This window comes from Solanum pennellii, chromosome 7, assembly GCF_001406875.1.
Source record: "Solanum pennellii chromosome 7, SPENNV200".
Classification (NCBI taxonomy): domain Eukaryota; kingdom Viridiplantae; phylum Streptophyta; class Magnoliopsida; order Solanales; family Solanaceae; genus Solanum; species Solanum pennellii.
The window spans coordinates 40,725,688-40,738,183 of NC_028643.1; the positions used below are offsets into that span (position 1 = coordinate 40,725,688).

At 34.9% G+C, this 12,496-nt stretch overlaps 1 protein-coding gene across 1 annotated transcript; it reads right to left on the bottom strand.

The window, feature by feature from the left end:
- Positions 1-2,451: 2,451 nt before the first annotated feature.
- Positions 2,452-4,248, bottom strand: LOC107025006. Its single transcript, XM_015225892.1, has 2 exons — positions 3,922-4,248; positions 2,452-3,696 (listed from the first exon to the last, which is right to left on the bottom strand). The coding sequence occupies exons 1-2, from the start codon at positions 4,246-4,248 to the stop codon at positions 2,452-2,454; spliced, it is 1,572 nt and encodes a 523-aa protein (XP_015081378.1).
- Positions 4,249-12,496: the final 8,248 nt, after the last annotated feature.

Sequence of the window (12,496 nt, forward strand, 5' to 3'; positions counted from 1 at the left end):
TAATGTGTTGGCCCTGGTCCCTCCTTGGACATGTGCACCTCAGCTTATGCCAAAAGCATAAGTTGAGGGTGGATAATGCAGTAAACAACCCTGTTTATGGCCCTGATCCAACTTTGGGTATTGTGTATTNGAATATGAGAAACTGGGCAAAATAAAATGATAGAAAATGGTATGTTTAGCCGATATGTCAAGGCGAGGAAAAAAAAGTCACTAAAGTATACCTAAATATACTCTACCTGACCTTGAGCCTATGTTACAAGCTAAGAAAGTCCTATCGTGATCCTAAGATTTGTATAGCAAACTTAAAGCAGTGAAAATAAGGGCAAGCTTATGGAAATATGTATGAATGAGTGTGAATTTGTTCTGGGAGTGAGTATTGAAAAGTAATCCCTATACTAAAACAGAAATCATTGTGTGAAAAATGTGGATTTTGTTTTGAAGTGAGGACACTAGTTGCAATACCTGAAATATTAGCACCTCGGTGAGAAATTGAAGAGGATAGGTGTTAGTGCATGGTGAGTCTGTGTCATGGTCTGATTCCACATAATTCAAGCCTAATAGTGATAGCATGCATAAATATGATGAGATTGGTCGGGATTGATAGCCAAATGATTGCGAAGGATAAAATATGGATACTATTGTACAAAGATTTTGTATTGAGTCATAGTGCGTCGCTTGAGGACAAATAACGAATTTAAGTTGAGGGTGTTGATATACCGTGGTTTCACGGTATTATTAATACCTTTTTCCTTAAGTTTAGTGTGTCCAAAAGCCTTTTTGTGCTAATTTTTATATAAGTTTCTCCTTATTTGCAGGAAATCTGTCCAAAGATGAATGCGGAGGTTTTTGAGCGAAGAAATGCGATAGATACCACCTACGGAGCTTGTGACGGTCCGTCATGCTCGTGACGGTCCGTAGGTGGCATAGTGATGTAGCTGCTGAAGGAAGATGGGGAAGTCTGACCAAGTATGGGGTTACAGAGTGCATGACGGATCGTCGTAGCCATGACGGTCCGTCCTGCTGGTTCGTCATGAGGTTCAGAGAAGTAGTCCCAGTACCCAAATTCCAAGAGTTCAAGTGTCTTGGAACGGAGACCTTCTACGGACCGTTGTGCCTGTGACAATCCGTCATATCTGCCGTCGAAGTAATGAAGAGAGCAGCAAAAGAAATTGCACAAGTATGGGACGACGGAGTCCATGACAGCCTGTCGTGACCGCGACGATCCGTCGCGAGGTCCGTCGACCCAGCCGCGTTTTGACAGATTTCCAGTAAATAGAGTCCTTATTTAGTTAGGTTTTTATTTTTTATAAATTGTTTGAAAAACCTCGTTTTTGAGGTTAGACCCTGGATTATTTTTAGACTATTTGTAAGACGCTTGATTATTTTTTAGACCTTTTGTGAGAATCTTGATTATTTTGAGATTTTGTAATTGATTGTTGGTGATTTTTGTTGATTAATCAAGCGAACTTTCAGATTTTACTCTTTCTCATTGAAGTAAATACATGAATTCTTATACCATATATTTGAATATTGTGATTATGACTATGGGTAACTAAACTCCATAACTAGGGTTGTGGGAACCATAGGCAAATAATGAGGTAAAACCTAACTAAAATAACAATTCTAGAATAGTGTCTTGCATGTATTGATAATTCTTTGGCTTAGAAGTCTTTTTAACGGATGGCCAACGTTAGAACTCGCCTTAATGCTACTTGCCGGACCAAAGAGGTAGATAATTGGAAAAGAATTATCAACTTAGATTTGGTGTATACTATCTGATAGGATAGTATTGATTGGTACGAGGTAATAACTTAGTCAAATATCGAATACGATGCTTAATATTAGGTAAAGATAAGGGTTAGTAAAGCAACACACGTAGTCGGACCAAGGTGCGGAGTGAAATTTTCTAGATCCGGACCAAGGTGCGAGTGAAATTTTCTAGATGCCGGACCAAGGATTTAGAAATACATCACTTATTACTTTGCATGCAAGATACTAGGAAAGAATTGTTATTGTTAGAATTATCAAGTTATGAACCTGTGGGGAACATGTAAACCCTAGTTACTTTGATTAATTGATTAAACTCCAACATTTGAAGCTGTTAGTTGTCTCCTTTAATTTCGCTAGTTATATTCATTTATTTAGAAATAGAAAACCCCCCTTTTATCATTTTTGCTTTCCAAGGAAGTAATTGACTGAACAATAGTAATAATAGATTGAAGTTAAGTCTAAACTATTTTCCTCGTGGGAACGATCTCAACCCATTAGTTGGGTTATTTACTTGACACGACCGCTTTACTTCTTATTTGAGAAGTAACTTTGAGCGTATCAGATGGCTCGAGCCATGTGGATCCATGGCCTCTCTAGTAGAAAATTATAAGATGTTTCCATATCCATTACTTGGAAGACAATCATAAAGACTACTGGCCCAATTGTCATGTTTAACTTGATTTAACCAATGGTATCCCTCCTTGAGACGTCATAAGCTTGCACAAATACATTATTGGGGCAAATTTTGTCAGTGTAAACTTTCAAGCTTTGCAGCGTAGAAAGAGGACATATGTCTACCCCTGACCCTCCATCTATCATGACCCTCTTTACATAGCAACCTTCACATGTCACTGTAAGATGCAAAGCTTTATTGTGTCCAGCTCCCTCCTTGGGCAACTCATCATTAGTGAAAGTGATGATGTTTGACTCGAAGACACGCTTGGTCATATTCTCCAACTGATTTACTGTTGTCTCTTTTGCCACATGTGCTTCATTCAAAACCTTATTCAACACAAGACGATGTTCATTTGAGTGCAAAAGTAGAGACAACAGTGAAATCTGTGCAGGCGTCTTCTTCAATTGTTCCAAGACAGAGTAATCTGGAACCTTAAGCTTTTTTAGAAATTCTACATTTTCTTCTTCAGTAACTGCTTTCTTTAGTGGTACTTGGATATTTTCAGTCATCTTCCCTTTTCTTAATTCTTCTGGAGAATAACATCTTCCAGAGCGTGTCAAGCCCCCCTCTTCACCAACTTCTTCGAAAATCTCCTTTCCTCGATAAACCACTGCGGTTTTGTTATAGTTCCAAGGGACAACCTTTGCATCAATTACTGGAAGTTGTTGAACGGGCTTAACAAAAATAGTCTCTTTCAACTTGGTCAAGCCACTTTGGTCATGTTGTGTTAATGAAAAGCCTTTTGATACATACAACTTTGGCGAAGCTGCTCTAACTTCAATCCCCTTTGAAACCCCCGGGACGCACAAGACTTTGGTGTCAAGATTGATACCTTCCACACTCAGAGATGCAACTCGTTCTAAACTCTTCATTGACTTGTCTTCTTTTCCGATCTTCCTAAACAACTTTCCCATTTTGCTGAGGAGTTTGTACTCTTGATCATCACAAACCATACCCACTAAGTTGGTTTCAGATGAAAGTGGGTTATTGGTCACATTGGAAGTGTTTTGATCATCCGTCACAACAACAACTCCATGCTCGATCAACTTTTCTATTGCTCCCTTCAAGGTCCAACAATTATCAGTGCTGTGTCCTGGGGCTCCTGAATGGTATTCACATTTTTCTTTGGCTTGGAAACCTAGAGCATTTGGATTCAGACGATGTGGTGGGATACACTCAATTGCTTCTATCTTTCTTAACTTTTGAAACAAGCTGGAGTACGACTCTCCCAGTGGAGTGAATTTCTTTTTCTGTGCTTATTCTTGAGCATAATTCTTCATAAGAGGAGAGTTGTAAGGGACCTGACAGGGTGGCCGTTATGGGAGAAAGTTTCCTTGAGATGGGACCCGAAAATGTGGGCGATTGGAAGGATGCACATATGACTGAGCATTTAAGACCGTGTACGGAGATGGAGATACTAGATATTGAGGGGCATAAGGTTAGTAATGCTGAGGATAGCTAAGTTGTCCCTGAACTGATGTGTAAGGACAATTAGACTTTCTCTGAGCTCCCCTTGACCCTGATGCCAGTGAAATAACTTCCTCTTTCCTTTTGAGATTTCCAAAACTTGTTGAACCACCTTGAATGGCCTGTGTGGTAGCTTTGATTGCCGCTTGGCTCACAATCCTTCCTGTTTTGAGACCACTTTCGACCATTTCTCCAATTTTGATTGCTGTGTGAAACGGTCTTCCCATTGCGTATGTGAGGTGGTGGAAGTAGTCAGGATCTTGAGCCTCTATGAAGATATCAACCAATTCTTGCTCATTTAATGGGGCTTGACTCGGGCTGCTTGTTCCCTCCATTTAATAGCATATTCTCTGAAGCTTTCATTTGGTTTTTTTCTTGTATTGGAGAGTGTATTACGATCTGGCATAATGTCGACATTATACTGAAATTGTCTAACAAAATCTTGAGCCATATCATCCCATATGTGCTAGTGGGAAATCTCTTGGTCTATAAACCATTCTGAGGCAACACCAATCAGGCTCTCACCAAAATAAGCCATGAGCAATTCTTCTTTACCCCCTGCACCCCGAAGTTGATTATAGTATCTCTTAAGGTGGGCTATGGGATCACCGTGTCCATCATACTTATCAAACTTAGGGGTTTTGAACCCAGGTGGCAGGTGTACATTTGAGAACATACTCAAGTCTTTGAATGCGACACTTTTGTGCCCTCCTAACCCTTGCATGCTCTTCATGTGTTGTTCGATGCTTTTCATTTTTTTTCATCATTTCTTCTTGCTCTGAGCCTGGAGTGGGCCTCTCAACATCAATGGGGGAGCCGAATTGAACAGAGTTAGGAACCCCAAATTGTATCCCAAGAGTATAGTACTGCTCCGGATGAGTGGTGAACTGTCCCTCTTGAGCTGCTCTTTGCGTCATAGTCGGTTGTGGGAGTGTATAGACCGGTGCAGCTGTTGTGACAGTGGGAGTATTCCTGAATGGTATGCCTTGAGGACGTGTTGTTGATGGCCCGGCCCCACAATTATCAAATGGAACATACCCTGGAGGGAAGAAAGGTTCTAATATTGGGACCTGAGAAGATGAAGATTGGATACTAGTGATCTCAGGAAAACCAGGAGTAGACGTTGGTGGTTCTTGTCCATTGTCCCAGGCTTGCCACAATCGTGCCATAATATGTCTCAACGTCCGATTTTCTTCAACGATGACTGTCTCTGTTGTTGTTGAATCAATTGGAATATCCGCTGGATTCACCATAGTTTCAGTATTGGTTATCATTGACGCTCTTACCTTAGACCTGGTTAAGTACGGGTGCTCTGCCAGTTTACCACAAACCAACCACCGAAAGCTAACTAGAGTTGATGTGAAATGAACAAACTTGTTAGGGGTTAGACAATTTTATAAATCAATCACACACTTATTAATCACATAGTAACATGGGTTCAGAAGGCCATTGTTTCATCCCATCTTTGCTTTGCTTATTGTCCTTTTTTTTTTGGAAAAAGAAAAAGTTTTTAGAAAAAGAAATTTTGATCGGACCCTTTGGAGGTTGCCTACGTATCATGTTACTGCATCAATCATATCATTACATAGTTCAAAGATTTAGACAACTCAAAAAGATTAATTTGGAATTCATTCACCAAAACTTCAAGAAAACAACAAAATCAAAAGGTTTAAACACAACTCGGATCAATATAATCTCTTTAAACACCAAATTTTAAACTGAAAACAAGGTCTTTCAACAAACAACAACAAAAAACTAAACCTTCTCTTCAATCTTCATCACTTTCTTGGGGCTTTCTTTTTCCTCCCAAGGTCTCATACAAATTCAGCAACACCTTCGGCAGATGGGGAACAATGGTCCGTGCTTGCTCAGCCACTTCTTGATCATTCATACGACACTGATTTTTAATAACATAGGAGGTTTGCTCTGCCAGTTGATGAACTTGAAGTCTAGCCCTTCCCATGTTTTGATGACAGTCATTTAACAAAGCCTGATGATCACCCAGATTATTCCTCAAGAGGGACTCTCGCCCTTCTGCTGCTTCAAGTTGATGACGAAGTGTTTCTCTCTCGATGATCAATTGTCTTTGCCCCTCTTCGATATCAACATAATGACTGATTTTTCTCTTACATTCTTCTAACTGATGCATCCAACACGATCTTTCTTTCTCGAATTTTTCCTTATCGCGCTTAAGTTCTCCCTTTAGATAGTTCACGACCTCTTCGGATGCCACTAAGTCCCACTTCAATCGAGAGATCTCAAAACTCTGCTCCTTTTTTATCTGTCGTGCCAAGTGGATTCTACTATGCAATTCTTCCTCCAATCAGGCTTATCTTCCCTCTGCATGCTTCAATTCTCCTTCCATATCTTGCAACTCTAACTTCTGATTGTTTCCTCTTTGGACCTGTACTTCTTGCCGTGCAATGGTTGCTTTGGTCTTCTCCAACTCTTTTTTCAAATGTCTTATAATATGTTTATCTCTTATTTTTCTGCTGGATCCTTCGGAAGTGTCACCAAATGTCATTGGATCACGAAACCACAATAGGTACCCATGAACCACCTTTCCTTTAACTTTCTCCATAACCATTTCACTTAGCTCAGAAATAATACTCCCGTACCAAATCTTCATAATCTCTTCGCTATTAAAAGCAAAACCTGGTGGAGTGTCATATGCAAACCTACTCATATCATCATTGGGTGGGATTTCTTGAACTCTGGCTAGTTGACGCATAACCCGAAGTGGGGCATATGGTTGAACACCTCTAAGACCAATCAACACAAGAAATGAGATACCACTAGACATGCAAATGATATCCTTAGCTGGGAACCAGTAATAATTCCACACTATTTCATCAATGTGATCACTGAAAGTTTTTCTTCACACGCTATTATTCCTTTTGGAAAATTAATTTTGGCTTCCCTTTCCTTATGAGAGGAAACATAGTTGCACCAATCTGGAGTAAACCTAGGCGCACGATCATGGTGATAAAGGCGTTCCAAAAACCATATTTGGAGCAAAATATTACAGCCTTCAAAGTACATTTCCTCACTTAAACATTTAGTCAATGCACGAAACATATCTGCCGGGATCATAGGAATAATAGTTGGACTTTCCATTGTGGTCAACGCCTTCAACCACACCAGCCAGACGAATGTCAATATGCTCGTCCCTTTTGGGGAAAATAATGAGCCCCAAAAATGCAACCATAAAAGCAAAACATCCATTTGCCTTCCAAGCCTCTTCACCCCCTTGATTACTCAATTGGTTTCGGTAGTTTTTGAAACCATCCATTTGGTCGTATCTCTGGTATATAAATTCCAATGAGACCCACCCTTTTTTCAAACTCTCTTTCTCTATTTGATTAATTTTGAGCAGTTCCAGGAATTTTTTGGCCTCAACATGTTTCGAAATTATGGGTCTTTTATTGAGTAGATCAGCACCTCGAACAGTAGACCCCTTCCCCATGAAGCCGACAATTTCTTCCAAAGTTGGTGTCATCTCACAGTCAGAAAAACAAAATACATTATTTTTGGGATCCCAAAAAGGAATCATTGCCTCGACCACATCCCTTCTTGGGTCAATCTCCATAAGATGCACTAAATGCCCCAAGTGTTCCTTTACTCTTTTTTTCTCATGACTTCCCATGTCTGTCCACCATTGCCATAAATCTTTTGGTATAGTATCTACAACCATGAACTCTGGAATTCCTTCGCTTCTAGGCCTTTTTGAACCTTGTCCTTTTGTCGATGGTGCTATTTGTACCTTTAAATAGAATCCAATAAAGATTTTCATGACAAACTCTAACAGAGTGAAGAAAGAAAAGTAAAAAACGTTTTTTATAAAAAAAATAAAATAAAACACCAGTTTTACAAACACCGAACCCTTGAAGGGATGCCTATGTATCTCTTTCTAGTGAAAATCAGGTGTGCGTAGTTCATAAAAGAAAAACTTCTCTTGGGAAGACTACCCCTTTTATTTGACCTTTTTTTTTTAAAAAAATAAATTAAACTCGTAAAACTATTTTGAAGATGGTCAACAACCAACTATTTTTACATAGCATATAAAATTAACATTTTGGTCTAGCATGGATACATATCTTAAATTTCGCTAGGTCAAATGTACATGATGAAAGAAAAAAAAATAGCATACCATAGACATTTTATCTAGGTTTAACATTTATGAAGGTGTCTAGACTAACTTACTCGAGCGGACAACTCGAGTCGGGGAGGGTCAGCGTACCGGTAGCAGAGCTATTCCAGCTTAACTGGTGGTCCAACCCCGCCTAACATGTATGACAACCTAGAATCAGGAGTGTAACCGCACACTGACTCATCCTAGACAGAAGTCCTATGGAGCGTTACCGCACACACGTTGTATAACAAAATTATAGAGACTCAGAGGGTGTGTGGGAGAAATACTTTATCTACAATACAATATCAAAATAATAAATTGTTGAAATAACACAATTATCATCCAAACATAAAATTTATCCAAATAAATAAAATAGCCAAAAAAAAAGTTAATGTACAAAGCTCGAATTCTAAAAGAAGTGATCCCCAGTGGAGTCGCCAAATCTGTCACACCTCTTTTGTTTTTTACAATTGTTGAGGATATAACGGGTTTTAATTCTTAGTTTACAATAAAAAAACTCTTTTTTTTTATTTTGGCCTACGAAAAAAAACAGAGATTGGGTAAGGAATTATATTGACCGGAGGGAAGGTGTGAGGCATCCCCCGAGTCCCGTGGTTCTAGCACGGTTGCTTTATTAACTTATATTTGGCTAAAATTATTTATTTTGGATAAAAGTGAAAAAAAAGTATTAATTACTATTTAAAAAAATTGATTGGCCTAAGAGCGTAACCGCACACAAGACCTTTTTTTTTTTTTATAGAAAAGAATACACACCAAGGATCGTAACCAAACACATGATGATATTTGAAGTTTTATTTTATTTTTTAGAGAAAAAAACAAAATAATTAATTAATCAATTTTTTTTAAAAAAATAATGATAAAAATGCATGAAAAAAATGGTGCAACATATAGACCAAAAAAATAATTAGTATTTATTTATTTATTATTATAAAAAATTTCTAGCATTTACATTTATTGTTTTACCAAAAGAAAAAAAAAACAAATAAATTTTACTACTAGACAATGACAACAAAAGAAGAAAAAACAAAAAAAAATCATTTACAAAATTACCATTAAACACTCTTTTAAACTAAAGATATACTAATTTCAATTTTTTTTTAATATTGAGAAAAATTTAAGAACTGACCAATTTGGTAAATATTTTTTTTATATATGACTACCTTGACTTATTTGATAGAAGATTGCAAAATAACAAATTTTCTACTTGTTAAATTAATAAGTCAAATTAGTCAAATTTGTATTTTTACTTTGATAGTCAATTCAAATATTTATTTAAGAGAATTTTATTTTTATTTTTATTTTAAAATCATATATATATATATATATATATATATATATATATTTTTTTTTTTTTTTTTTGCAAAAGTAACCAGATTTACATTTTTCCTTTATTGCAAAAATGACCAGATTAAACCCTTTTGCAAAAATGACTAGTTTTACATTTTTTTTCTTAAGTTCGTTTTTCAAAAAGAAAGTTACCAAAAACCTAAAAAATAATGCGATTGTTATATTTTATTTTATTTTATTTTATTTTACCTTTTTTTTTACTTACTAATGCTAACATTTAAACTAAATATGATTAATAATATGTATGTACATCATGATAAACACAATCATATGAGAAACACTATAGAATAAACTAATAAAATATACAAACTAAATAACACTAGGATAAACATAATCATACGAGAATCATAATAAACTTAGTAAAAAAATCAAATTTTTTTAAAAAAAGAACATAAAAAGAACATAAACATTAATTCAAGATTACATTGAAATGTAAAAAGAGATACCTAGAGTTGATGACAAGCAAATAATAGAAGCAAATTCAATTGAATTTTCAAGATAACTCAAGATGAACATCTTCTTCTTTTTTTTTAAGTAGAAGATTTTTTTTTTCAGTTTTTTTTTCTAGCAATTTTCTTTCCATCTTTTTCTCTTTTTTTTTTCCTCCCCTTTTGCTTTTGGAAAAAGAAGGGGGTTTAAATAGGTGTTCAACATTAAACCTCTCACTTTTCTTGAAAACTTAAGAGCCAATGCATGCATTGAACTCTGTTTTTCTCAAGGTGCCACCCAAGATGGCCAATGATTTTTTTTTTAATTTTTGTTTTAAGAAAAAACAGATTAATTGAATGATTCATTTTCCCTTTTAGATGACCCATTTACTTTATTCATTAATTGAATATAGTTATATGGGACATCAGAAAATAATAGGCCCAAATATCATTTAGATGACCCACTTCTTTTATTCATTGTTTGAATAATAGTTAATTGGTCATCTGAAAATAAAAGGCCCAAATGTCACGTAGATGACCCATTTCTTTTAGGGAAAATTATATGAAAAGGCAAACATTCATAACTAATTATATAATAGGGGTATAGTTTAATTTATTTACCTTATATAATTATAGTTTATTTTTTTTGCTATAATTAATGGGGTCCACAACCTATTATATAACCAATAGTATAAAAACCTTATTTTTAAATTTTGTATATAATTATACACAAAACAATTTTCTCTCTCCTTTTCACATTCCAACTTTTTCTCCTACATTTAATAATCCAGCTACCCGATTTGAATTTCAAATTGTTGTCCAAAATTAAATTACTCCCTCCCGAAGTTGAAGTCGATTTCATAAGTACTCCTTAATTTTAGTTGTTTACCTCTTTTTTTTTTGTTTTTCCTTATTCAAAATTTGTATATGTGTTCTGTTTCTTATTTTTTTTCATATTTTTTTATGAAATAATCGATTTTTTTGTTCTTGATAGATCTAAAATTGGTCACACAATGAATGAATCATATTCATCTATGAGGATTACTAGAGGTATTCCTTTGCATGTCAATTTTGTTGACATTTTACCATCGTTTTCAATGGGGTTAACTCAAGATTTTGGGGTTGATGTAGGGTCTTTGGGAAAATCAAAACAAGTTCTACAAGAACAAACAATGGAAGAGTTGAGATCAAAGAAAAAAAACGACCCTACGGCAGTTCAACAAGTTATTTACAATGCCAAAACTAGAGGCATTAAAATTGTACAAGGAAGAAGAAAGAGGAAAGCTGTAAACATTGAATCAGAGGAAAATGCATCTGAAGTTGTCGGATCTGAAGAACATCATAATCATGAGGTAGTGTCTTAAAACACAAAGTTAGATACAATTTTTTGGTTACTTAGATGTCAATATACAAAAAATATTACGTAAGTATTGTATGTAGTATATTGCATGTTTAGTACATACATGTTTAGTTATATAATTGTATATTTGCTTAATTATTATGTGTTTGTTGATTTGATTACTTTATACATAATTTAAGTTATGTATAATGAATAAATATACTAAGTCTTAATAGTGGTTTTAATAGTGGTTGTAGCAGATTGTATATTAAAGGCTCATTATTAAATTTTTTTTTTTTATATATATACAAAAAAGTAATTGGACTTAGTTATACAGATAGAAAAAATGTATATATGATTAGAACTTGTATATTCTATTAGTTATATACAAATTATTGAAGTTAGTATACATTAAGTTTATATCCGTATACAAAAATTGATATGTACATGTCTGTTTTAATAACTGGTAGTAGCGAATTGTATATTAAAGGCTCATTTTTTTTACATACATATATACACAAAGTAATTGGATTTAGTTATGTAGATGGGAAAATTTCATATGTGATTATAATTTGTATATTTTAGTAGTTATATACAAATTATTGAAGTTAGTATATATTAAATTTATATATTATTGGAGTATATAAAAAGTCATTTAGACACTTGTATAAAATGTCATGTTTAACTAATATATTCATGTACACATATCAATATACAAAAAAAGGTAAGTTCGTATATGTGTACAGAATTTAATATGTGCATGACTTCTTTTTTGATTTTTGTTGTATATATATACCCTGTTTAATAGATGGGAAAATTTCATATGTGAATTGTAATTTGTATATTTTAGTATTTACATACAAATTACTTAAGTTAGTATATATTAAGTTTATATATTATTGGAGTATATAAAAAGTAATTTAGACACTTGTATATAATGTCATGTTTAACTAATTGTCACGACCCAAAACGAGCCGCGAGTGGCACCCACACTTATCCTACTATGTGAGCGAACCAACCAATCTAAACCCCAACATTTCAACCATAGTAAAACAGAATATAATGCGGAAGACTTAAAACTCATTAACGGAATCAATTAATAATTTCTAAAATTTAATACTTATCATCCCCAAAATCTGGAAGTCATCACCACAAGAACATCTATCCTCAAATTACTAAATCTAAGAATATCTAGGAAGCTAAAATAAATAAACAGCTAGTCCATGCCGGAACTTCAAGGCATCAAGACATGAAGAAGAAGATCCAGTCCAAGCTAGAAGCAATAGCTCACCCTGAGATCTGACGTGATGAAGGCT

Coding starts and splice junctions, on each gene's coding strand:
- LOC107025006 (XM_015225892.1), bottom strand. CDS start 4,248: ATGGAGGGAACAAGCAGCCCGAGTCAAGCCCCATTAAATGAGCAAGAA. Junction 3,697..3,921: donor CTAATTGTCCTTACACATCA/GTTCAGGGACAA, acceptor GAATAAGCACAG/AAAAAGAAATTCACTCCACT.